Source organism: Triturus cristatus, chromosome 1_2, assembly GCF_964204655.1.
Source record: "Triturus cristatus chromosome 1_2, aTriCri1.1, whole genome shotgun sequence".
Lineage (NCBI taxonomy): Eukaryota > Metazoa > Chordata > Amphibia > Caudata > Salamandridae > Triturus > Triturus cristatus.
The window spans coordinates 78,213,970-78,241,718 of record NC_140580.1 but is presented as its reverse complement, the minus strand read 5'-3'; the positions used below and the strand labels follow the sequence as shown (position 1 = coordinate 78,241,718).

At 43.2% G+C, this 27,749-nt stretch overlaps 1 protein-coding gene across 7 annotated transcripts in view; it reads right to left on the bottom strand.

The window, feature by feature from the left end:
• LOC146866836 (scavenger receptor cysteine-rich domain-containing protein DMBT1-like) overlaps nt 1-27,749 on the bottom strand; it is a 434,615-nt gene that overhangs the window by 332,851 nt on the left and 74,015 nt on the right. For 4 of the 7 annotated variants that reach the window (XM_085601880.1, XM_085601889.1, XM_085601898.1 and 1 more), the window contains exons 3-5: nt 12,419-12,457; nt 7,965-8,003; nt 3,492-3,530 (exon numbers count right to left, since the gene is read on the bottom strand). In XM_085601880.1, the coding sequence (XP_085458006.1) occupies nt 3,492-3,530; nt 7,965-8,003; nt 12,419-12,457 (117 nt within the window). The remainder of the gene's footprint in view (nt 1-3,491; nt 3,531-7,964; nt 8,004-12,418; nt 12,458-27,749) is intronic. The other 3 variants (XM_085601907.1, XM_085601925.1, XM_085601935.1) reach the window with 1 other exon arrangement.

The following is a 27,749-nucleotide window of genomic DNA, read 5'->3' as shown; positions in this document are numbered from 1 at the left end:
ACTATGCTTTTGAGTGCTTCTACACCAATCAGAGTTCTGTATCAAATAGACTTCCACTTATATTTGGCTACTATGCAACTCCAAAACCCTTAAATACAACTTCAATATGCCCCTCCACTTGTTCAAATAAATGTGTTCCTTAGTCAAATGAGACTAAATACGTCTCCCAGAAATGAAGCCTGCTTTAGAGAAACTTAATGAATTTCAGGCAGTGGGAAGAGGGGCATCAGCCCACTATGAAGGGCTGTCACCTTCCTGGACATTGACCACCTCCACGCTGAAGCTCAGCTATAAAGATGGGTCTCACGGAGGAGAACAGCAGCTACTGCATATGTCTGCAACTCAAATAATAATGCTAAAATTTATGAAATAGATATACAAAAACAACTCATAACATTGTTGTTGATGTGAATTAGTACTTTTTGAATGAACAGAAAAATAGGAAGTGGAATTAAAGAGTGAAGAATTCTGAGTCATACTCTGTAAACAAACAAAAAAGGCTGTAAAACTACTAACAGAACATTTGAGTTTTTTCTGCAATAAGAATACTAAGTAAACAATGCTTGTTTTGAGGCATGGCTTAAAAGTAAGGACCAGGATGAGGAAGACACACGAGGAGGACTCTTGCTTTATTTACTTATCAATTTTCTCCAACTAATTAACATTTGATGTGAAATACATTTTGTTTACCATAACATGGTGATGTTTGGTAAGCAGTAGTGAGAGTGCAGTAGAATAATAAATTACTTCACCTCAGTAATGATATTTCTGTTGGATACTATATGTACTTGTGAAACCCTCAGCTTATGAATATACAACAGGTCCCAGAATAGACCTGGAAAGATTTTGCTCAGCTATAGCTCTCCAGTATCACCAGTTGGCATCAGTGGTTTTAGCCACAACTCCATCTGCCCAGGATGTAATGACATCAGGACATATAAGGTGACAACCAGCAAGCTGGCTGCAGTGCCATATACTTTCTCTGCCCTCATCATGGCTTGTATAGAGAACTGAGACGGCATAAACAACAGCGACAATTCAGCATACATAAAAGCTTTTTAAGCTTGATATTTTATTAATTATGGCTCTAACTCATCAGGGGCAGAAGGGGGATGGTGAGGAATCTGCAGAAAGATATAGGGCCTTATTTGTAGTTTGGAAGATGGGCTATTCCATCAAAATGTGAAAGGTATCCCGTTTGCTACATTACAGGTGCCTTAGGGTATAATGCACTTGCAATTCATCACACAGGACATCTGCCACATTTGCCATGAGTTGTCCATCTGCCAAATTCTAAATGAGGCCCATAGTATCCACCAAAAATACTGTTACAGCAGGTAAATAACTGTTTCTTCTGATGGATGCTTCTTTCTGCACTTTTCTCACATGAACATATAGGAATTGCAATGCAGACATACAATGGTGGATACTTCAGCCAAATAACCTTTTATGGTGGCCGCTGTGAGACCACTGCTAGGCAAGAGACCATACTAAGCAAGGAACTGCAGGGTTCAAAATCTCAACACTGTACAAACATATGCTGGCTTAAAAGGATATTGTGGCAGGTAGCCTGGCAGTCAAGATGACACCTGCAAACACAAATGACAAGCATAGGTTTCTAGTAGGCACCAGTCAATCTCTATGCAAGCTGCAACATCATTTGTGGATTGAAATAAAGGACCTGATCATCCTACTACGAAAGCATGTTCACGTTGTATGAGAGAGAAAAAGGGAACCAAGAGTAGAGTCTAACAAATTGGTGCACTAAATCCTCCTCACCTAATATAGGAGATCAGGATTAGATGTTCTCGATCCTCCTAACCCTTCTCCAGGACTCTCATCAGAAGCAGGATTGGTGGAAGTGCATAAAGAAGGCCTAATGCTTCCTGTTGTGGGTCACGGACAAGAACTCCATGCATGCGCACCACAATTTGGAAGTTACATCTGTCATTCTGAGGTGAAGCTCTACAAAGCCAAGCACCTGGCTGTATTTGTAAGCAGTATTTATAACCTGACCTGAAAGTCTTAATTAGGAGCCTTATAGAAGATTACTGAGTGTTTCCTGCCAATCAGAAGGCTGTCTCCGGCAGGGGCAAAAAAGTGGACACTGAGTAAACAAGCAAATTGGACACAGGAGCTTTCCTGACAGTTACAGGGTGTTTCCTGTCAATTCGGAGACCTTCTCTGGAAGGAAACTGGGGCAGCAAATGGAGGTCTTAAATTAAATGGCAGGGCAGTAGAACAAATAAACAACCAGCAAGCATATAAGGTAACCTTGAGGTCAGCAGGAAACAGAGGCTTATAACTAACCAGCACCACATGTTTTTTCAAACAGAAATTGCAAGCATTTGCACTTAGGACCATAGAGTCGGGTCTTTCCCAAGGAATACTTCCTCTGTCAGCATTCTTATTGGCAACCGGTTCTTAAGACATGTCAAAGGGTATGTAACTGCCCCTAATTATGACATGATCTTGCTATACTGAACAGCAGCAATCTGGATCACATTGCGAACTGTAGAGCATAGTTTAAATTCAGGATGGTGTGGTAAAAAGTGTTTTGTTTTTCAAATGTTTAGGCAATTTTGCCGGCTCTGCATGAAGCCATTTTATTTGCTTGATGTGGACCTTTACTTTGGTGACTAACTCATTATCAAGAACCACCAAGTGACTTTATCTTGGAGTTCCCATTGATTCCTCCCACTACTTTTGGTTATGTTGGAGGTGGCAGAGATTTAAGCAGTACCACATTTCAACACATCCTAGTGCCTATAATTACAATTTTTCATCACTATTGAGAAATTTCTTAAACACATCACACCACTGTCCATGTGATTTAAACAATTGCAAACCCAGAAAATGTTTTTAGCAGTTAAAGCCTAGAGAAAAAGAATCTTGTTGGCCAACTGATTAAACATCCAAATTGTGCAGCTTAGAATACATCCTACAGTGTGCTAATCAGAATTTTAATCCGATTGACAGCACGATCTTCACCGGGTTTTCCCAGCCATTAATTTGCACGCAAATAGCACTGGGATGATATTTTAAAGAGCACAAAGACAATTAGGGCATGTGCAAATACTGTAAGACAAGAAATCCAGTTTCGGGCACAAGCAGAAGTTTTCACCTGAAAGCCATAATTGTAATGAGAGTTTTAGTATTTTTACTTTGCTATGTTTCTTGGACTTTTTGCACAATGTTCCAGAGAGTAAATAATTCCATTATGTGCATTAAGGCATCAAGTACTCAAAAATGCCTTTCAAACTAGTCAAAATCTGTAGACATTTTTAGGTTGATTAATGTCCTGCGTGATGTGATGACTTTCCCCTTTTGCTTAATGCACCACCTTTCCCTCTCATTGCTTAAATATTTTTTTTTCTAAATCACAGGTATCAAAACAAGTAGTTTTAAAAAAGTTTCCTTTTCCCCATTGAAGTATCCTCTGGTCACAGACTACAAACAAGGCCTGATACAGGCAAGAAGAAAAAACTTACTTGGGCGTGTTGTTGTTGGTTTTATTGTTGTTGGAGATGCTGTGCAGATAAACAAAATAGAATATGTGAATACATACATTTACAGCACAGGAACGCTTTGGTTTCATTAACATTGTTAGACCTGCCAGCCTTATGGTGGTCTTCCCCCAAACATTTTGTCTATCTTGCCTTATTTTGTTGAACATATTTTTGTTGCCCTTAGGACTCTTTGAACTTTACCTCTGTTATCCAGTGGTAAAGGGCTTGTGCTCAGTCCCTTAAAATATGGCTAAATTGGTGTACACCCAATTGACATAATTAATATACTTATAAGTCTCTTGTAGAGTGGCATGTCATATACTTAGGGCATGTAGATTAAATGCTACCGATGGCCTGCTGCACTTATTGAGCCACCCACCTAAGTAGATATTTAAAACATATCCTAGGCCTGCCATTACACCCTGAATGCAGTTTTAAACTGCCATGTTGACTTGGCATTTAAATCCTCTTGCCAAGCCTTAAACTCCCCTTTTCTTATATAGGTCACCTCTAACATTGGCCCTAGGTAGCCCATAGGGCATGGTGCTGTGTAATTAATGGGTCAGTTTTCCCTGTCCTGGTAGTGAATAACCCCTACATTTGTGCTTCACTACTGTGAGGCCTATGCCTTTCATAGGATACATTTGGGGACTCCTTATTGCATAAGGTGTAAATTCAAATTGGGGTCAGGTAGGTATCTAGTGTTGGGTGTCTATGAAATTATAATGATAAACTCTCCTTAATGGTAAAGTCGGATTTTTCATTACAACTTTGAAAATGCAGCTTTTAGAAAGATGATATTTTTCTGCCCTTAGTCATTTTGTGCCTGTAGCCTGGCCTGAGTCACTTGACTGGTTGTAACTGACAGTTAAACTTTATGAAGTCCTCCCAGACAGTCACACAATAGAGGGATTAGGTGTGCCTGAATGGGCCATCTGCTAGCAGGATGGGGGGAGAGAAGAGCATAGTCCTACTTGCAATGGAAAAGGCTGTGCTCTGCCTTCACACAAAGAACCTAGGGGCATATCAATAAGGGCTTTATCTCTGCTTTTTTGGCTTTAAAAGCCAAAAAAGCAGAGATAAAACTAGCACCCTATCAACAACAGGGTGCTAACATGCAAATTCGCATGTTAGCACCCTTTTACTCTACGCTTCCCCTTGCATCTCTAATGAGATGCAAAGGGGGCGTTCCAGACTAAAATAATAGGAGAAATGTCGCTAAGCGACATTTCTCCTATTATCAAGAATATCGCTAACCCTGTTAGAGACAAAAAAAAGCAGCGCTAACCGCGGTTAACGCTGCTTTTTTACGTCTGGTATTTTTCTGACTTAGCCATGATATCCTATGGAAGGAGGATATCATGGCTAAGTTTGTCTGTCCCCATCAACAAGCTAACGTGAGATTATTGCTGGGTTTCCAGCGATAATCTCATGTTAGCCACTTAGCGTGAGGATTTTTATCGCTATTGAGATAAGCGTTGCTAATAGCACGCTATCTCAGCGATAAAAATCAACGCTAGCCGGAGATAATTATCCTAGCGCTAAATGCGCTTAGCGATAATTATCGCCGGTTATTGTTGATATGCCCCTTAATGACCCCACATTGTCCCTGCTTCCAGCTCATAAGTAGGAACCACCTAACAACTTTATCTTGGAGTTCCCATTGATTCCTGCCACTACTTTTGGTTATGTGGGAGCCCCAATCTTTCCATTATTGTTGGGAACAAATGTGGAACTCTGACTTTCGTTCTCTCTGTTTTGCAGTTAACACTTCTAAATACTTATTTGGGGCTCTGGGGTAGGAGGCATTTGCCACCAATTGCCAGATTCCCTGAAATCGTTTAATTCCTTTCAGCTACCACCCAATATACCTGTATTTGACATTAACGTTTTTTCACCTATCTACCAGAAGGAATCTGGGATTGTAACTGGGACTTTTCCTCCTATACTACTCCTGGCTTAAATGATCCTTTCCTCTTATCTTTTTGCTGATATGTTCTATTCATCATTCTTATCCTTGTTACTTCAACCTAGATAAGAGACCAGAGGTGCACAGTCACATACAGAGGCGAAATCGGAGGGACAGAGCAGAATACTAATTTAATGGATAGAAATCAATGTGGGTCTTCTGAGTCCAGCTCAGTCATCATCTTGGCGCACTCTACTCTCAAGGACACATCTTTTTACCCATGTGTCCTAATTGCTAAGCTGGTTGCATCCAATGTTTATGGCATCAAGCTCAATATGTATGTTAATTTTATCTAACCTCTTGTTGTAAAGTTTACTTCAGGGTCATAGTGGTGAAGTTTGGTGTTAAATGGTGCTCTCTGTTAAATGCAGTACGCTACCACACCATGCTTTATTCAAATAGTTCAGACAATGTGCTCCACAATGTACCATTTAGCACATAGAACTCCCATGCCAATCTCCTTCTGCATGCTCTTGTTTTGTGTGAGACTTGGATTTTCTTAATCCCTATAACTTCAGTGGCATATATTTGATGGCAGCACCCCATTCTGAATACGCTCATTCTTTTCACGATTGGCTGGATGTAAAGTTCACAAACGTACAATTTCCTCACAATATTTTCTAAGTAGCATGGAGTGTGGCCCAACGCAACTGAGGAAAATTCTTACCTTATACACTTGCTCCATATTGCTGAAGCTTGTACAAGGATTCGAAGTCCTTGGGGACTGACAAAGAATGTGTACTATCAAGGAGGTGTGCATAAATAATTGACTCTCTCTCCAGTGCACACTTTAGGAAGGGACACAGAGTAGTCTAGGATTGCTCTGGAATCCTGTGTGCACCAGTGCAGCAGAAATCACTGTCAGTTTCTACAGAGAGCACCCTGCACACCAGACATTGTAGTGAGTCCTAAAGGCCTGTGACAGCTTCCATCTATCTATCTAGTGATCTTGAATGTTTCCCTTAAGGGTCTGGGGCAGCATCAGTAGGCAAATTAGGCGTGGCAATTAGGCCACTGTTCTGGGTATGTTTGTGTTGCATTATTCTGCCTATGTGCTTTATACTTTATTTAGCACAAGTGGAACCCTACACTACTTTGCCAATAGTTCAAGTAGTTGTAGTCTACACTTAGATTGTGTGACGACTGGAGATCTGAGTCCATTTCATAGTCTAGCTGAAAGAGGACATCCTTGCCATCAAACCTGCCATGGATGTAACATGGCAAGCCCTATATTCAAGTGGCTAGCCAATACACTGTTTTACCAGCTTTTGGACTTTTGGCCTTGATTACAAATACAGGGCAATTTCAGTTTCAGGTGCAATATCATGCTGGCATCCAAATATGGTTGATATTGGGCCATGTGCTAATTGAAAATGTACTTTTTGCACCTTCATATAACTGTATTAGACTATTTGTATTGTATTTTATTGTATTGAAATTGCATTTATGTAGCGCTTATTATGACTGATGAGGCAGTGAAGCTCTTTACTATGAGTGGCACGCTACATAGGAGACCAAAGTTAGTGGTCAACCTATTGGTTTGCATGCAATTTAGAGTAGTCCATGTACACAAGAGGCATGCAGAAGGTAGAAGGGAAGGAAAGGGGCATTCAAATTAAATATAAGAGGGAAAAATCGAAAGTTTAAGTTAATGTCAATTTTTAGGGACATAGCAGGTGGACATTTTATGCAATAGCATGTAATCTGTGGATGTAAACCTGTAGAAAGAAACAATTTTCAAACTGTACTCTAAAGGAGTATGGCTTTAGCAGTCTTTCTGGAGACACTAACTTCCAAAGAGTTGGCAGATATTTACGCACTCCCACATTTCAACACATCCTCGAGGTCCATTTTTCATCACGGTTGAGAAAGCTCTTAAGCACATCACCCCACTTTCCATGTGATTTAAATAATTGAAAACCCAGAAAACGTTTCAGCAGTTAGAGCCTAGAGAAAAAGAATCTTGTTGGCCAACTGAGTAAACTTCCAAATTATGCAGGTTGCACTGGGATGCTTTTTTTTATTCGGAAAAAAAGCACAAAGGCAATTTGGATACTAGCAAATACTGTAAAACAAGAAATACAGTTTCGGGGACAAGCAGACGTTGTCACCTGAAATGGAATTAAAGCCATAGTTGTAATGAGGGTTTTCTTATTTTTACTTTGCTATGTTTCTTGGACTTTTTGCACAATGTTCCAGAGTGTAAATAATTCCATTCTGTGCTTGAAAGCATCAAGCACTCAAAAATGCTTTGCAAACTAGTCAAAATCTGTAGACATTTTTAGATTGATTAATGTCCTGCGTGATGTGATGACTTTCCCCTTTTGCTTAATGCACCACCTTTCCCTCTCATTGCTCAAATATTATTTAAAAAAATTACAGGTAACAAAACAAGTACTTTTCAAAACGTTTCCTTTTCCGCATTGAAGTATCCTCTGGTCACAGACTACAAACAAGGCCTGATATTGGCAATTAAAAAAACTTACTTGGGCGTGTTGTTGTTGGTTTTATTGTTGTTGGAGATGCTGTGCAGATAAACAAAATAGAAAATGTGAATACATACATTTACAGCACAGGAACGCTTTGGTTTCTTTAACATTGTTAGACCTGCCAGCTTTATGGTGGTCTTCCCCCAAACATTTTGTCTCTCTTCCCTAATTTTGTAGAACATATTTTTGTTGCCCTTATGACGCTTTGAACTTTACCACTGCTATCCAGTGGTAAAGTGCCTGTGCTAAGTCCCTTAAAATATGGCTAAATTGGCGTACACCCAATTGACATAATTAATATACTTATAAGTCCCTTGTAGAGTGGCATGAAATGCTACCAATGGCCTGCTGCACTTATTGTGCCGCCCACCTAAGTAGCTATTTAAAACATGTCCTAGGCCTGCCATTCCACCCTGAATGCAGTTTTAAACTGCCATGTTGACTTGGGCATTTAAACCCTCTTGCCAAGCCTTAAACTCCTCTTTTCTCATATATGTCACCTCTAACGTAGGCCCTAGGTAGCCCATAGGGCATGGTGCTGTGTAATTAAAAGGTGGGACATGTACTTTTAAGTTTTCCCTGTCCTGGTAGTGAACATCCCCTACATTTGTGCTTCACTACTGTGAGGCCTGTGCCTTTCATAGGATAAATTTGGGGATCCCTTATGACATAAGGTGTAATTTCAAATTGGGATCAGGTAGATATCTAGTGTTGGGTGTCTATGAAATTGTAATGATAAACTCTCTTTAATAGTAAAGTCGAATTTTTCATTACAATCTTGAAAATGCAGCTTTTAGAAAGATGACATTTTTCTGCCCTTAGTCCGTTTGTGCCTGTAGCCTGGTCTTGGTCACTTGACTGGTTGTAACTGACAGTTAAACTTTATGAAGTCCTCCCAGACAGTCACACAATAGAGAGATTAGGTGTGCCTGAATGGTCCATCTGCTAGCAGGATGGGGGCAGAGAAGAGCATAATCCTACTTGCAATGGAATAGGCTGTGCTCTGCCTTCACACAAAGAACCTAATGACCCCACATTGTCCCTGCTTCCAGCTCATAAGTAGGAACCACCTAACGACTTTATCTTGGAGTTCCCATTGATTCCTGCCACTACTTTTGGTTATGTGGCAGCCCCAATTTTTCCATTACTGTTGGGAACAAATGTGGAACGCTGACTTTCGGTCTCTCTGTTTTGCAGTTAACACTTCTAAATACTTATTTGGGGCTCTGGGTTAGGAGGCATTTGCCACCAGTGGCCAGATTCTGTGAAATCATTTAATTCCTTCCAGCTACCGCCCAATATACCTGTATTTGACATTTACGTTTTTTCACCTATCTACCAGAAAGAATCTGGGATTGTAACTGGGACTTTTCCTCCTATACTACTCCTGGCTTAAATGATCCTTTCCTCTTATCTTTTTGCTGATATGTTCTATTCATCACTCTTATCCTTGTTGCTTAAGCCTAGTTAAGAGACCAGAGGTGCACAGTCCCATACAGAGGCGAAATCGGAGGGACAGAGCAGAATACTAATTTAATGGATAGAAATCATTGTGGGTCTTCTGAGTCCAGCTCAGTCATCATCTTGGCGCACTCTACTCTCAAGGACACATCTTTTTACCTATGTTTCCTAATTGCTAAGCTGGTTGCATCCAATGTTTATGGCACCAAGCTCAATATGTATGTTAATTTTGTCTAGCCTCTTGTTGTATAGTTTACTTCAGGGTCATAGTGGTGAAGTTTGGTGTTAAATGGTGCTCTCTGTTAAATGCAGTACACTACCACACCATGCTTTATTCAAATAGTTCAGACAATGTGCTCCACAATGTACCATTTAGCAAATCGAACTCCCATGCCACTCTCCTTCTGCATGCTCTTGTTTTGTGTGAGACTTGGATTTTCTTAATCCCTATAACTTCAGTGGCATATATTTGATGGCAGCACCCCATTCTGAATACGCTCATTCTTTTCACGATTGGCTGGATGTAAAGTTCATAAACGTACAATTTCCTCACAATATTTTCTAAGTAGCATGGAGTGTGGCCTAACGCAACTGAGGGAAATTCTTACCTTATACACTTGCTCCATATTGCTGAAGCTTGTACAAGGATTCGAAGTCCTTGGGGACTGACAAAGAATGTGTACTATCAAGGAGGTGTGCATAAATAATTGACTCTCTCTCCAGTGCACATTTTAGGAAGGGACACAGAGTAGTCTAGGATTGCTCTGGGATCCTGTGTGCACCAGTGCAGCAGAAATCACTGTCAGTTTCTACAGAGAGCACCCTGCACACCAGACATTGTAGTGAGTCCTAAAGGCCTGTGACAGCTTCCATCTATCTATCTAGTGATCTTGAATGTTTCCCTAAAGGGTCTGGGGCAGCATCAGCAGGCAAATTAGGTGTGGCAATTAGGCCACTGTTCTGGGTATGTTTGTGTTGCATTATTCTCCCTATGTACTTTATACTTTATTTAGTACATGTGGGAAAACAACACTACTTTGTCAATAGTGCAAGTAGTTGTAGTCTACACTTAGATTGTGTGACGACTGGAGATCTGAGTCCATTTCATAGTCTAGCTGAAAGAGGACATCCTTGCCTTCAAACCTGCCATGGATGTAACATGGCAAGCCCTATATTCAAGTGGCTAGCCAATACACTGTTTTACCAGCTTTTGGACTTTTGGCCTTGATTACAGATACAGGGCAATTTCAGTTTCAGGTGCAATATCATGCTGGCATCCAAATATGGTTGATATTGGGCCATGTGCTAATTGAAAATGTACTTTTTGCACCTTCATATAACTGTATTAGACTATTTGTATTGTATTTCATTGTATTGAAATTGCATTTATGTAGCGCTTATTATGACTGATGAGGCAGTGAAGCTCTTTACTATGAGTGGCACGCTACATGGGAGACCAAAGTTAGTGGTCAATCTATTGGTTTGCATGCAATTTAGAGTAGTCCATGTACACAAGAGGCATGCCGAAGGTAGAAGGGAAGGAAAGGGGCATTCAAATTAAATATAAGAGGGAAAAATCGAAAGCTTAAGTTAATGTCAATTTTTAGGGACATAGCAGGTGGACATTTTATGCAATAGCATGTAATCTGTGGATGTAAACCTGTTGAAAGAAACAATTTTTAAACTGTACTCTAAAGGAGTATGGCTTTAGCAGTCTTTCTGGAGACACTAAGGGGCAGATTTATGTTTCCTGGTGCATCCCTGCAAATCAGCAGGGATGCGCCAGGAAAGATTTGTCACGCAAGTTTACCCTTGCGCCACCACAGATGCGCCGCATTTCCAATGCAGCGCATCATGGCGCAAGGATAAACAGATGCGTGACGCATCTGATGGCATAAGGGCGGCGCATTGCTGGAGTCGTGTTGCAAGCACGACGCAACTCCAGCAATGCTCATGGGCTGCCCATACCGAACATGCTGCGTCATGCCTTACGCCTGCTTCAAACAGGCGCAGGATTTTGACGCAGCAGCGTCGGAAAAGTGACTCAGTGAAATCTTGTAGATTTCACTGCGTCACTTTTCCGAGGCTTTTTCTGACGGAACGCCCACCCTGCATACATTAAACCTGACGCAGGTTTAATGTAGCGCAGGGCTTTACAACGTGACGCATCTCCCTAGATGCGTCACGTTGTAAATAAGGCGCAACATGGCGCATGGTTTACGCCGCCGCTGCGTCACAGAAGTGACGCACCGGCGGCGTAAATGTCTCGCAAGGGGCTTGTAAATCTGCCCCTAACTTCCAAAGAGTTGGCAGATATTTATACACTCCCACATTTCAACATATCCTCGAGGACCATTTTTCATCACCATTGAGAAAGCTCTTAAGCACATCACCCCACTTTCCATGTGATTTAAATAATTGAAAACCCAGAAAACGTTTCAGCAGTTAGAGCCTAGAGAAAAAGAATCTTGTTGGCCAACTGAGTAAACTTTCAAATTGTGCAGCTTGCACTGGGATGCTGTTTTGTTATTCGGAAAAAAAGCACAAAGGCAATTTGGATACTAGCAAATACTGTAAAACAAGAAATACAGTTTCGGGGACAAGCAGACGTTGTCACCTGAAATGGAATTAAAGCCATAGTTGTAATGAGGGTTTTAGTATTTTTACTTTGCTATGTTTCTTGGACTTTTTACACAATGTTCCAGTGTGTTAATAATTCCATTCAGTGCTTGAAAGCATCAAGTACTCAAAAATGCTTTGCAAACTAGTCAAAATGTGTAAACATTTTTAGATTGATTAATGTCCTGCGTGATGTGATGACTTTCCCCTTTTGCTTAATGCACCACCTTTCACTCTCATTGCTCAAATATTATAAGAAAAATCACCAGTAACAAAACAAGTAGTGTGCAAAATGTTTCTTTTTCCCCACTGGAGTATCCTCTGGTCATAGACTGCAAAGAAGGACGATATTGGCAAGTACAAGATCTTACCTAGGCGTGTTGTTGTTGGCTTTACTGTTGTTGGAGATGCTGTTCAGAAAAACAAAATAGGATATGTGAATATATATTTACAGCACAGGAATGCTTTGGTTTCTTTAACATTGTTAGACCTGCCAGTCTTGGTGAGGGTCTTCCCCCAACACTTTTTGCCTCTCCTCCTTCATTTTGTTGAACTTATTTTGTTGCCCATAGGACTCTGTGCACTTTACCACTGTCAACCAGTGGTAAAGTGCTAAAGTGCTTGTGCTCAGTCCTTTAGAATATGGTTAAATAGGCTTATACGAAATTGGCATAGTTAATATACTTGTAACTTCCTTGTTGAGTGGTATATCATCTACCCAAGGCCTGTAAATTAAAAGCTACCATGGGCCTGCTGCATCTACTGAGTTACCCACCTAAGTAGAACTTTAAAACACGTCCCAGGCCTGCCATTCCACCCTGAATGCAGTTTTAAACTGCCATGTCGACTTGGCATTTAAACCTTGTTGCCAAGCCTCAAACTACCCTTTTTTTTACATATGTCCTCCCTAACGTGGACCCTAGATAACCCATAGGGCGGGGTGCTGTGTAATTAAAAGGTTGGACATGTACTTTTAAGTTTTACAATTCCTTGTAGTGAAAACCTCCTAAACTAATGCTTCACTACTGTGAGGCCTACACCTCTCATAGGATAACATTGGGGATTCCTAATTACATAAACTGTAATTTCAAATTGGGATCAGGTAGATATCTAAAGTTCAGTGGCTATGAAATTGTAATGATAAACCCTCTTTAATTGTAAAGTCAGATTTTTCATTACAATTTCGAGAATGTCACTTTTAGAAAGATGCTACGCAAACAACCAGTCCTAGGATGCTTGTTTCCAGTCCAAGGAGGACCTGACCTGGCAGTTCGGGCTGGAGTGTTCCCATTGGACACAAGGTAAAGACTGATTTTCATATGGCTGAGTTCAAACTAGAATGGCATGGTGAGCAAAAAACAATGGATCTAGGCCCAGATCTCTGTACTGGGGTGAATGTATGACAGTGTTCTGCATTCTGTCCATCAATTGTTATTTTTGCACTTTTAGAAAGATGGCATTTTTCTGCCCTCAGTCCTTTTGTGCCTACAGCCTGGCCTGAGTCACTTGACTGGTTGTAACTGACAGACTTTATGATGTTGTCCCAGACAGTCACACAATAGAGGGATTAATTGTGCCTGAATTTATTATTATTATTTTCTTATGCAGTTATATATAGCAATGTGGACGCGACCCCGAGGCTCGTACCTTGGTTTCCAGCACCAAAGTCGGCAATCTCGCTGTCAGACCACATCCTCTCCCCCTGAATGGGCCATCTGCTAGCAGGATGAGGGGCAGAGATGAACATAGTCCTACATGCAATAGAATAGCCTGTGCTCTGCCTTCACACAAAGGTCTTAATGACCCAACATTGTCCCTGCAGCCAGCTTGGAGCCAGGGCAGGGGTGGCATGAAATCCAATGCACTTCAAAGCCACTGTTTAGAGGCTGCCCCCACCATCCATAACCAGGGCACCAGGGAATAAAAAGTGGAAGCAAGACACCAACCCTTCAGCACACTTTTTGACCTGTGAATGCTCTGCAAGGAAGAAGGACTGCTGTCCTGCTGGAAAGATTGCTGCTCTGCTGGACCACAGCTCTGAAAGGTTACTGCCCTGCTGGATTGCTGCTCTGTTGTCCTGCTGCCTTCTGCCTGCAAACAAGGACTGGATTGTCCTCTGCCCCAGGAACTCCAGAGTTACTCATAAGGGCTAGTTTGCTGGCCTCCTGTTTAGAGCCACAGGGACACAAAAGGCTTCATCTATCTTAAACACGTACCTGGATCCAGCCTGAGAGAGTCCTGACCTTCCAACTGATACCTCTCCAGTCCTGTACCTTGGAAATGTTGTGAAAGGTGCCTAAACAGCCAAAGTCCAAAACTGAAGTCTTTTAGACACATTTTGGGCAATTCCTAACTCTGGTTTTACTGATTGAATTTTTTTCATTTTGATGTCAAATAATGTATTGAAATGTGCTCTATTTTTTAAATTGGTTTGGGATTTTTCTTCAGTAGTGTTTAATATTTTTGCATGCTGCACAAATAATTTACACATTGCTTTTAAGTTAAGCTGGACTGCTTTTTGTTCCAAACTACCCAGGATTAAGCACAGGTTAATTTAGAAACTTTTTGTGGTTCACTCTGCAAGAAATTTGTGGCTGTTGCTCAAGCTCACCTATTCTCACACGCAGTCAACCAACAACCCATTTTCTCACAGTGGTGTTCAGCTGTGTGGATCAGGACTTGTGCTTGTGCAGTACCATACAGTGATTTGTGCAACACAAAATCACAAGTAAATCATTTTATACCAACTAGATCCTTTTTTAATTTTCTCCTTAGTCTCCATTGGCTGCTTTTTCTTTTTCTAAATTTAAGATTTTAGTAACCCCACCCTCTTCTACTACCATGGAGATGGAGCTGCTCAGCGTTGAAAACCTCAGCTGAGCTGCAAAGGTTCTACAAGGAGAGGGGGCAGAATGTGGGCAGGAAGGCTTCCAAGGCGGATGTACAAACAGCCCTCCGGTCCTATGAGGAATTCAAGAAGCTGCACCCAGCAATAGTGGAGGATGACCCTTAGTGGGACCTGGATTTGAGTGTGAACGAGGACCAAGACCCAAAAAGGAACTGAGCTGTAAATAGGGCCCACTGCCCCCCAGGGAGGAACCTGGATGCCCATGATGGGGCAGGGAGCAGTGTACCTTCCAGGGGGCTATCACCAGTGGAGTTGGGGGACAGGAAGAAGGAAAGGAAGTACCAGCTGGAGCTGGCCAAGTTAAAGTTGGAGGCTGAGAAGGCTAAGGGGACCTTTGAAAATGAGAAGGCTGAAGCTGAGAAAGCCTTACCTGAAAAGAAACTACTGTTGGAGCACGAGAAAAACATGAGGAAGCTGGAGCTGAAGGCAAGGCAACCTAAAGGATCCAACAGTGATGGTGGAAGCATAACAAACGTTTCTGCCAGAGGGGTGACAGTCTTTATAGACCAGGAGCTGGTGCCTAACTATGTGGTGGGAGATGATATAGACAAGTAGTTTACTGCTTATGAAGTTGCACTTGTGGTACACATGGGAATGGGGGGGTTGCCTGTGGAAAACATGCTCATGGTGGATGCAGAGGATACGACCATGTGTGCCCCATTAAGGCAATACTTGTTTCTAAGTTTGGGCTAACCCCTGAGAAGTATCGTCAGAGGACAGCCACAAATTCCCAAACCAATCCTGGGTGGATTTCCTTGATTATTCCAGCAAAGCACTGAAGGGCTGGGTAAGGGGCAGCAAACTGAATAAGGTTACTGGGCTGTACAACCTTATTCTGAAAGAGCACATGCTCAATAGTCGTTTTACAGAGCTGCACAAACACCTAGTGGATAGCAGGCTTACTGATTCCAGGAAGCTTGTTGAGGAGGAAAATCTCTGGGTCAGTGGGCCAGCACCAGAGTGTCCGAAAAGGTATCGGTGAGGATTTCCAAAAGGGTGTGCAGGGTTCCCAACAAAAGAAAGAGGGAGTATATATATAGGTCACTGGGGAAAGGGTACCAATCTCAAACAGGCCATCAGAAGGAAGGCTTCATACATAAGAATACTAGGAAGGGTGTCCCTAAGTGCAATGAGTGCTACCAATATGTGCATGTCATGGGAGATGTCAAGTGCTCCATGAGGCGCGCCTCTCAGTGGTGGGCAGTCTCAGGGAATGGGAAGTGTAGCATTTGAGAAGGAGAATGCCTAAGTTGATGTGGGGCAGACAACAAGGTCTGGAGCCTGGAGGAATGGCCCAGACAACTGCCAAGAAAGGAAAGGGCAAGTGTTGTGGGAAACCAGCACCTAAATGTCCCTCAGCCCAAGTGGCTGGGGCACCAGAGAAAGCCTCTCCAGAGTCGGCAAACTGAAGCACAACTGGTGACACCTCTGGAGATCACCTCTTCTATTGGGAGAATGACCTCTTGTATAGTAAGCCTAAGGCTCTTCAGCATGAGACAACCAATGTATTGGCAGTTCCCCACTGTCACAGGGCCATCCTCCTAAGGACATCTGGGGCAGGACAAGACCTTTGCCAGGCTTCTCACCCATTTTTACTGGCCGCAGAAGAGGACAGCTACTGATGCATGTCCCAGGCTAATGGGAAGACTAGGAAAAAGCTAAAAGCTCCCCTGACTCCCATGACTGTTGTTGGCACACCCCTGGAGAGGGTGGGCATTGATGTTGTAGAACCCTGGAGCCCAAGACAGCCTTAGGCAATAGGTTTCAACTAGTCTTGGTGGACCATGCCACCAAGTACCCAGAGGTTATGCCTCTGAGGACCGTAGCTAACATGTAATGGCTAGAGCCCTGATCGGGATTTTTAGCAGAGTGGGCTTCCCCCAAAAAGTGGTGTCAGACAGGAGTACCAACTTCATGTCTGCATAAATGAAGCCTATTTGGAAGGAGTGGGGGTTACTAACAAGGTCGCTACACCCTACTATCCACAATTCCATGAGCTTGTTGAAACATTCAACAAGACCCTTAAAGACATGATTATGGGTCTGCCTGAAGACATGAAGCGGGAGTGGGATGCCCTCTGACCATGCCGTCTTTTTGCTTACAGAGAGGTGTCACAAAATGGAATGGGCTTTATCCCATTTGAACTTCTGTATCGCCATCCTGTAAGGGGACCTCTCAGTTGGGTCAAGGAGGTTGGAGCAAGCTCCAATAAAACCCTCCAAGGATGTGGTTAGCTACATGCTAACCCTTTGGAACAAGATGGCCAAGTTCTGGAAAAAGGATTCTGTGAACTTGGAGGCTAGCCAAGAGGTACTAAAGCAATGGTATCATCAAGCGGCTGCTATGGTGGAATTCCAACCTGGGCAGAAAGAGTGGGTGATGGTGCCAATGGAGCCCAGGGCTCTCCAGGATCACTGGACTGGGCCCTATGAGAGGTGGAGAGGAAGAGAGAGCCCACCTACCTGGTAGAGCTCCTGACCCCGTGAAATCTTTTAAGGGTACTCCATCTCAACCCCAATGGTCTATCCAGGTTTTTCGGTCTTAGTGAAGCGTACTCCCAAGGGCTTGGGTAATTCTCCCCACTTTCAGCTGGGGGGTACACATTAGACCTTCCAGTCTTAGGGTAGTCTCCCCAGGGATTTGTTCCTCTCCTCCTCCATTTTACTAAACAAATTTTTGTAGGCTTTACGAGTCTGTGCACTTTACCACTGCTAACCAGTTCTAAAGTGATTGTGCTTACTCCCCTAAAACATGGTTAAATTGTCATATTCCCAATTGGCATATTTACTTTACTTATAAGTCACTCCTAGAGTGACACCATTGTCAAGCCTTAGACTCCCTTTTTATTACATATGTCACCCCTAAGGTAGGCCCTAGTTAGCCCATAGGGCAGGGTGCTGTGTAATTAAAATGATGGACATGTACATTTATGTTTTACATGTCCTGGCAGTGAAAAACTCCTAAATTGGGTTTTCACTACCGTGAGGCCTATCCCTCTTATAGGATAACATTTGGGATTCATTATTATGTTTAATAAGCTGTAATTTACAATTGGGAGCAGGTAGAAATGTCAGGTTTGATGTCTAGGAAATTGCAATTGTAAACTCTCTTTAATGGTAAATTCGGATTTTTTATTACAATTTTGAGAATGTCACTTTTAGAAGGTTTACATTTTCCGGACCTTAGCCCTTTAGTGTCTGTAGCCTGACCTGGGTCACATGACTCGCTGTAAATGACAGACTTTGTGAATTGTGAATTCCCCCTAGACAGTCACGCCATCTGCTGGCAGGATGGGGAGGCAGAGTTGAGCACAGCTCCACTTGCAATAGAATGGCATGTGCTCTGCCTTCACACAAAGGGCCTAAGAACCCTGTATTGTCACTGTAGCAAGCTTGGAGCTAGGGCAGGACAGGAAGAAAAATCCATGCACTTCAAAGTCCCTGTCTTGAATCTTCTCCCACCTTCCAGAATCGGGGTATAAAAAGGGGAACTCAGACACCAACTTGTAAGTACACTTCTGGATACACTGCCAGGAAGAAAGACTGCTGTGCTGCTGGAAGGACTGCCACTCTGCTGGACCGATGCTCTGAAAGACTACTGCTGTGTTGGATTGCTGCCCTGTTACTCTGCTGTTCTGCTGCCTTCTACCCGGGTACAAGGCCTGGATCGGCATCTGTTGCAGGACTTGCAGAGTGACTCACAAGGGCTAGTTTGCTGGCCTCCTGTTCGGAGCCACAAAGACAGAAAAGGCTTCCTCCATCTTGAACCCATACCTGGAACCAGCCCGAGTGAATCCTGACCCTCCCAGGGGTGCCCCTCTAGTCCTGGGCCCTTAAAAGTGGTGCGAAAGTTGCCCAGATGGCCCAAATCGAAAACTGAGGACTTAGTCATATTTACTGCTCAGTAAACTTCATTATGTATTTAAAATCAAGACATCAAGTAATATAGTCACTGGATCTGTAAGTGTAGGAAGCTTGACTCAAGGCTTGATGTGCAATCTGCCAGATTCCTGTAATCAGAATGAATCTACTGTAGTAAGAAAAGTGAGAAAGGAGCAGAAGAAATAGCTTCAAGGAGCTAGAATATGAAACAAAGCTAACAGAGAAACAAGGAACTAGAGTTCAAGAGTGCACCCATGAGAGTAAGGGTGTGTACGGAGTGTAAGAGGGTTAACCTATTAGGACCTCACTGTAAGTATGTAATAGGATGTCCCTGCCTATAATGACTGAAAGATTTCCAACACATATGTGTGCCCGAGTAACAAGCCGGTGAAGTGATTTATACTTTCCCAGGTGAATGATATTTACTTTTACACTTTTCTGGCAGCTCAAGTTTGTGAATCAGTTGTGCATATTTTTTCCCCCTATATTACAAGTGAATAATGAGTTAATCACCTTATGTAATTATTACATGGATGTTGATACAGCAAAATGCCAGGGGTGGTGGAAATAGCATCACACACCCTTTGACTTTAGAGAAATGACAGGACACAAAATCATATGAACTTTACTCATGAATCTTCCCACAAAATTATTTCAACCAGTAGCGGTAATGATGTCACAATATTTGACATTCCTAAAAATTCATAACTGCATAGGTAATATAAAGCGCAGCACAGACAAATATCTATTTTAGTTGCCACCTGTTGTAGGCAGACGTGCTATGCCAGGGGAACATACTATTTTCTCTTTGCATTACCTAAAATATTTATACCACATTCATTCTCACTCACACTTTTGCACTCATTCATATTCTCAGTCACTCCCAATTCTAACATAAATCTTCAAATGGCTTCCCACCAACACTTGCAGAACCATCACCCCAGCCCTCATAACCAGCAAGCTGGACTACAGGAACACACCCTATGCTGAATATCAATGCTCCATTGACAGAAGACTCTAGACCATACACAACTCTGCAGCCAGGCTCACATTCAATCTCCCATCCTGGACTCACATCATCCCTCTCCTTGAAAAGCTCCACCAGCTCCCAACCGACAAACAAACACTCTTCAAACTACTCACACACCCTTAAAAAGTCTTACACAACATTGTCACCATATACCTCAACAACTGCATAAACTTCCATAAATCTACCAGGCCAGACACCTCAGCTGAGCCAGACTTCTACTCGCACACAAGACTGAATACACAGAACCAGATTCAGCGGTTGCACCTTCTCCTATCTCGCTCCTGAAGCCTGGAATAACCTGCCCCTGCACATTAGAGCCACTTCCTCAGTCCTTCAATTCCACAGGAAACTGAAGACCTGGTTCTTTACCTAGCACCAACCCTGGCAGCTCCTAGTTCAGTGCCAGGATACCCTTCTGGATGAATTGTGCGCTATACAATACACATAACATAAAATAACATAAATCAATCACACTCTCACTCACTCAGAATTTCTCACTCAATCACAATCACTTGCCCTAATTTTTACTCTCACTCACACATTTTTACTCAGTAGCACGTATTCTTACTCACTCTGGCTCATACGTTTTCACTCATTCACTCACACTCATTGTTACATAAACTCGCTCATTATTACTCAATCTATTGCACTCTAACTTACTCATACACTTATTCTCACTCACTCTGACTCACTCATCCCTCACTCACTGTTATGATCACTCTGTCACCCACTCATTTTTGATCATGAACCTTCTCTCACACTCTCTCATACTCTTGTTCATTCTCATTCACTCACTATCACTCATTTGCAGTTACTCTTACGTTCATCCACTCATTCATATTCAGTCTGCTCACTCATGCTCACTTAATGACTCCCAATCTCATTCATTCTCACTGTCTCTCACTCAGTTTAGTTTATACAAACAAATCATTATTGCTTACACATATAAACACCCCTACTCACCCATACATGCTGTCTCTCACACACTCTCACCTACATGCATACACACAACAGTTATCTAAAAGCATTTTTTATCCTCAGCTGCCAGTGAAGGTCCGATTCCAGAACCTGGTGCTCCATTTTTGATTATGTTATTAGTGAATAATGTGGTATTATTCACTATTATTTTAATACAAATTAGGCGGATAACCAGGAGGATGGATCATGAACATGGGATGATATTTTGTTCTTGGCACTGATTTTGGCCCTTCTAAAGCCATGTCGCAAAGGCAGTGACAAGGGTCCCAAAGGGCAAGCGGGGTCTCAGCTGCAACCTCTGATGACCCCTAAATGATAGCCACTTTGCTCACTACTGAGAGGGGGGAAGCTGTGCCTGACTGGACTGTACCACCGCCGCACAGGTGGGAAAACCACAATCCCCATCATCCCCCACGATGCCATATGCCCACATAAGCGCGGCACCAACCAGCGGCTGTTTTAGCTGCTTTGCTCACTACTGAGAGGGGAGAAGCTGTGCCTGCCTGGACTGCACCACTGCCACACCGCTGAGGAAACCAGAATCTCCATCATCCCACACGATGCCTTACGTGCACATAAGTGGGACGCCGACCCACGGCAGTTGTAGCCACTTTGCTCACTACTGAGAGGGGAGAAGCTGTGCCTGGCTGGACTGCACCACCGCCGCACTGCTGGGGGAAACCACAATCCCCATCATCCCTCACGACACCATACACACACATAAGCGTGGTGCCGACCCGCGGTGTGGAATGCATCAGGGCCAACTGGGGGCCCATCCACGCTTGTCAGAGCCCGGAAGAGGCTGGGCCAGGACCCCCCTCTAACTTTGTTGCTCTAGAACTTGGTATCTGGACTATCGTATCTTAAGACAAATGGCAAACGGAAGGCCATAGTTGGAGAACAAGGGGGCGAGACCATTAACATCTTAGACTCCTTCCTTACCAGGGCGGCGGATTACTTATCCAAAGAGATCGAACTCACAAAACTCTGGCTCTTAACAGGAGAGGTGAGACTGCCCCCGCAAATAATGGATTTCTCGAACTATGCCCCAATGCCCTTGTGTGAAGATCACCCCTTACCCCAATGCACTAACGTTACAAGCCAATGTAATAACCCCTTAATTATTAGTGGAGGGTAAAACGGCTCCCCAATGGAACCACCAGTCAAGAAGAAAAGAGGGGGAGTGAAAGTCAGTAAAGCCACAATTTTAAAGGAAAGTATAGACACATTAACAAGGGCTGGAACAACACTGGGCACTTTGTCAGGCAATGAGGATCTGTGGTTAAGAATAGAGCAGGTCCTTACCTCACTGTTACAACCTGTCCTTGACAGATTGACAAAAATTGAAGAAGATTTAGCCACACTTATTAAGCAAGGGGTTAGACACCAAGGGGGAGGGAACATAGCAACGGGCTGTATATAGGAATTGGCATGGGATAATGAGCCACCCTCATCTCAGCCCTTGGGTGCTATAGAGCACCCCAAATTACATCATCAGAGAGTGGTCACCCACAGGGATCCTGAGGGGAGGGACGTCCCCATTAAGCCAACTCCCAACTTACGATAAGGAACACCACAAGAGTAACATCAATATATAGTCAACGACCCCACTCTACCCAACTCACTCCTCCATATAGACGCAGTCATGCACCGGAGCATACGCCAGCAACACGTGGGTCGAAGGCCTCAAATTAACTAGTTTGGGAGACATCACTGGAGCGGGGCGGGCGAGTATAGAGAAGAGACGGGAGGGTGGCAACAGGCAGAAGATTTATACGAGGCTAGATTAGCCCTCAGCAGTTTGCCCATATGTTGTCATCTCGGCAAATACACCAGAGTTGAGCAAAACCCAGACAGAGTCCACAGACAGAGTCCACAGTGCAATTGATGTTTAAGGCCTTACATTGGATGGCCAAGCATTCTAAAGGGGGTCATGACCTTTCTAGATATATTATAATGGCCTGAATAGTGGCATGGGTGTGCCACACCATCAAAGTGGAAAGAGGGGCATGCATATTGGTCAATTTCAATGACCATCTTCTGATGAGGAAATTGCTGATGTCACTTCCCAACCAATCTTCACCTGAGACACACTATGTACTTCAGTTAAGCTTTTTTTACAGACCCTTAATCTGAAATATAAATGATCAGGGAAATGGAAGTTCTACCACCCTCCCCTTTACATAAAAGTCCCACAAGAAATTGGATAGCTTTCGAACATGTATAAGCAATCAATTTGCCCCATTGGAAGGTCTGGATGTATGCTATTGACAGGGGGCAGACAGGGTGACTCTACCAGCATGAAGGAGCTGTGCCAATAATTCCTTGAAGATTCCAACTATAAATTAGTTAATTCATGATTCCATAAAAGGAACCACCTGGAACATAGCGGGCTAAGGCCAAAATTGGGCAAAATTACAATGGGTCAGGCTTATAACTTGCTGCGACTTAATATGCTTAAAGGAAACATGGGAAATAGGCACAACCCATATAGATGGATTTCGTTCTTTTTTTACAGCAGCGATCCCTTCGAAAACAGGTAGAACAAGAGGGGGTCTCCGAGCCTAGATTATAAATACATTAAGACTTAAGGTGTTTGGTTTTGATAATGAGTCCCCTTACTGCCACCTGTTGGTGTGTGAAGGATTTAGGGGAAGCAATCTGCTTCTAATTAATGAATCCATTAATAACTTTGACAGCGAGCTGTCATGGGTGGAAGATTCACCCGAGAAGAAGTTTGCATAAGTCCTCACAGCTCATCATAATAACCTCAACTTCCTATGGATGGGAGATTTTAACGCACACAGCTGTGGTAAGATGGCCAAACCGGTGTGTTAGGTTTGCAGGGGATTCTGGGTAAGAACATGTTTGGAGATCCACGGAAGCCATACCTCCCTGGAATCACCCGGGTGTCTAGTTTTCACAAATGTGTGGGTTTGGTAGGATCCCTAGCTGGCGGCCGAGCACGGGCTAAAAACCCTGGTGACCCCCCTTGCAAAACCAGGTCGTTTTGTGATAGGCAATTTTGATGTCGCCTCAATACGTTTTGGACCCATGCCTGGCGCGGGTACTTGGGCCTCCCGCACGAGTGAGGCACCATTTTTATTGGGAGACCTGGGGGAACGCTGGGTGGTAGGAAATGTGTGTCAGCCCAGTGATGCCACAACTTTCCCACACACAAATGTGTGGAAAAAGTGATTTTTTCATCTAAATCTGAGATTTGTAGGGGATTCTGGGTAAGAAAAAGTGGGGCGATCCACACAATCAATATCTCCCTGGAATCCCCTGGGTGTCTAGTTTTTTAGAAATGTGTGGGTTTGATAGGTTTCCCTAGCTGGCCACCGAGCACGAAGCCAAAAACCCAGGTGACCCCCTTACAAAACTAGGTCGTTTTGTGATAGGCAACTTTGATGTTGCCTCAATACGTTTTGGGCCCTTGCCTGTCACGGGTACTTGGGCCTCCCACACAAGTGAGGCATTATTTTTACCGGGAGACCGGGGGGAACGCTGGGTGGTGGGAAATTTGAGTGAGCCCGGTGATGCCACAACTTTCCCACACAAAAATGTGTGGAAAAAGTGATTTTTTTCAGCTAAATTTGAAGTTTGGAGGGGATTCTTGGTAAGAAAACTTTGGGGGATCCATGCAAGCCATACTTCCCTGGAATCCCACGGGTGTCTAGTTTTCAGAAATGTGTGGGTTTAATAGGTTTCCCTAGCTGGACGCCGAGCACGGGGCCAAAAACCCAGGTGACCCTCATGCAAAACCAGGTAGTTTTGTGACAGGCAAATTTGATGTCGCCTCAATACGTTTTGGGCCCTTGCCTGGCGCGGGTACTTAGGCCTCCCAAACAAGTGAGGCACCATTTTTATTGGGAGACCTGGGGGAATGCTGGGTGGTAGATAATTTGTGTCAGAGCGGTGATGCCACAACTTTCCCACACAAAAATGTGTGGAAAAAGTGATTTATTTCAGCTACATTTGAGGTTTGCAGGGGATTCTGGGGAAGAAAACGTTGGGGGATCCACGCAATCCATACCTCCCTGGAATCCCCCTGGTGTCTAGTTTCCAAAAATGTACAGTTTTGCTAGGTTTCCCTAGGTGCCGGCAGAGCTAGGGTTCAAAATCTACAGCTAGGCACTTTGCAAAAAAAGGGCCAGATTTCATTGTGAAAATATGGTGTGTCCACGTTGCGTTTTGGGCCGTTTCCTGTTGCGGGCACTAGGCCTACCCACACAAGTGAGGTACCATTTTTTTCGGAAGACTTTGGGGAACTCGGGGTGGGTGGAATTTTGTGGATGCACGCAGATTCCAGAACTTTCCACCACAGAAATACGAGGAAAATGTGTTTTTTTGACAAATTTCGAGGTTTGCAAGGGATTCTCATTAACAGAACCTGATGAGAGCCAGTCAAGTCATCCCATCCTGGATTCCTCTAGGTGTCTAGTTTTTAAAAACGTATAGGGACTATGACTATGGTCATTCAAAACCATTCCTTAGAGCAGCTTCTCTTCCACTGGCATTGGTGTCTGACTGGCTAGCAAGGCAAGAGAGAGGCAGGGCCAGGAGTGAGCTACATGTGCCAGTGACAGAGGTGGCATCCTTTAAAGTTAATTAAGTTCCAGTGCACAAGCCACATGGCAATCCTGTACATGGCAAGTCAAAGTCCCTCCCATAGCCAAGGTCTTTGTCTTATCTATGGGGTCCGATTCACACCTAATCAAAGACCTATTTAGCTCCAGGGTGACAGATAGAAGTGTATGCTCATAGGTTTCAAGAGGGTTACGGAAGGCAAAAGGTAACTGTTTTAAAGTATCTTTTGTAAAAAATGTAATACGAATCCCACTATACTTATGAATTAGATTTGCAAGATGTATTTTAGAAATTCCATAAAAAATAACTTTTTTTCTGGTTCCTAGATAACTTAATGGACAGTAATAGTGTATCCCAATGCTTTTCTATGGAACAGCTAGCCCTGCTACAGTGAAAATAGCTTTTAGGGCATGATCACTGTAAGGACATGTTTATCATTAAACTTTTACATGTCCTACTTCTAAATATCATGCACCCTGCCTTATGGGCATTTATAGCCTACTTAGGGGTGACTGTTTAATATTTAAAGGGAGGGTTTATGCCTTTTTAAAAGGGGTTATTTTGACAGATAAAATATGCAGTTGAAACCTGGAAAGCCACGTTACTGGTGGCAGGCCAGGAGTCATGTTTTGCAGTGTCCCTTTAGTAGTGTCCCAATACGTGCTACGGTCCACTAGTGAAACTTAACTTATGATAATGCTTTTCTGCGTTTTATTTATAAGGTGCTGTATTAGTAATGTGCAGAGCAATGAATCTACACTCAAATTCTCATGTGTATTCTGACATGAAACTAATGTAACTGAAACAAACTTGCTATGATCTCTTAAAGTGTGTTTTTCTGGCATATACTAACAAGGCCTCAGTTGGGCCCCAACATCATCTTGTCTAAAATGGATGTCACACCATTATTATCATTTGCTTATTTTTCTGCTGCATGTAGTTCAACAAGATGTACTTGTGTTTATTTTGGAATTATACAGTAGGCAAAGAAATTCTGCTTTAGGGCATACTGTAACATTTTCTTAAGGACCTTCCACTTATACGCAGTATTGCATTTATTCACATGGATGCACTATTTATGTTACTAATTTGTTCTGACATTTCTGGATTACAATTAAATCAGAAGGGGGCAAAGCAGTATTTTCTTGTGGGCTATTTTGAAAATGTTATTCTGTGCTCACACCCTGTTGACTGTGCAGTTCTAACTGTTTTCAATTGGGAAAATGAATATAAAACCCTTGAATTTGGAGGTGAGCACAGATCATCTTGGCTTTCAATGAGGGATGATGCCACATTCCATATTGATTTTCCTGCACATTTGAGATTTAGCCTGTTTTTGATTTTGCCTATTACTCTGCATTGTGCCCATTATTAAAAGACGTCTCCATGGCAATGAATTTATACATTTGAATGAGCTTTGCTGCACCTGCATTTTACTATTTGTTTAGTGTACTCTTTTGAATCTTGTAAAAGATCTTGATGTTTTTTCTCAAATTCCCCTCTAGAACTCACTTTTTGAGTCAGCCTTTCTTCACCCTTTCTTTTGTCAACTCTACTAATTGTATTTTTGTTGTTTTGCTGTCAAATGATTTATTAAAATGTACTCTATTTCTCTATCAATCAATCAGGCATTTGTTAAGCGCGACTACACACCCGTAAGGGTCTCAAGGCGCTGGGGGGGGTGGGGTTAGCAGGCTCCAGTCCATCAAGGGGGGGGGTCTGTCGAAGAGCCAGGTTTTGAGGTTTCTTGCAAAGATGGGGAGCGATGTTGTCTGTCTGAGGTGGAGCGGCAGGGCATTCCAGGCTCGGGCTGCGAGGAAGGAGAAGGAGCGGCCTCCCGATCTGGTCTTTCTGGTCCAGGGGACCACAGCGTAGGAGAGCTGGTTAGATCATAGGGTCCTCTGGGGTGCATGGAATTTGAGTCGGCTGTTCAGGTATCCTGGTCCGGTGTCGTGGAGGGCCTTGTGGGCATCGGTGAGCATCTTGAAGGTGACTCTAGCTTCGATGGGGAGCCAGTGGAGTGTGCGCAGGTGCTGGGAGATGTGACAGTGTCTTGGCAGGCCAAGGACCAGTCTTGTGGGGGCGTTCTGGATGTTCTGTAGCTTGCGGATGAGGTTTTTGTTTATTCCGGCGTAGAATGAGTTGCCGTAGTCGAGTCTGCTGGTGACCAGGGCGTGAGTGACAGACTTTCTGTGTTTGAGGGGGATCCATTTAAAGGTCTTACATAGGAGGCGGAGGGTGTGGAAGCAGGAGGACAAGACGGAGTTGATCTGGCAGTCCAGGATGATTCCCAGGTTGAGTGTGTGGTCTGTGGG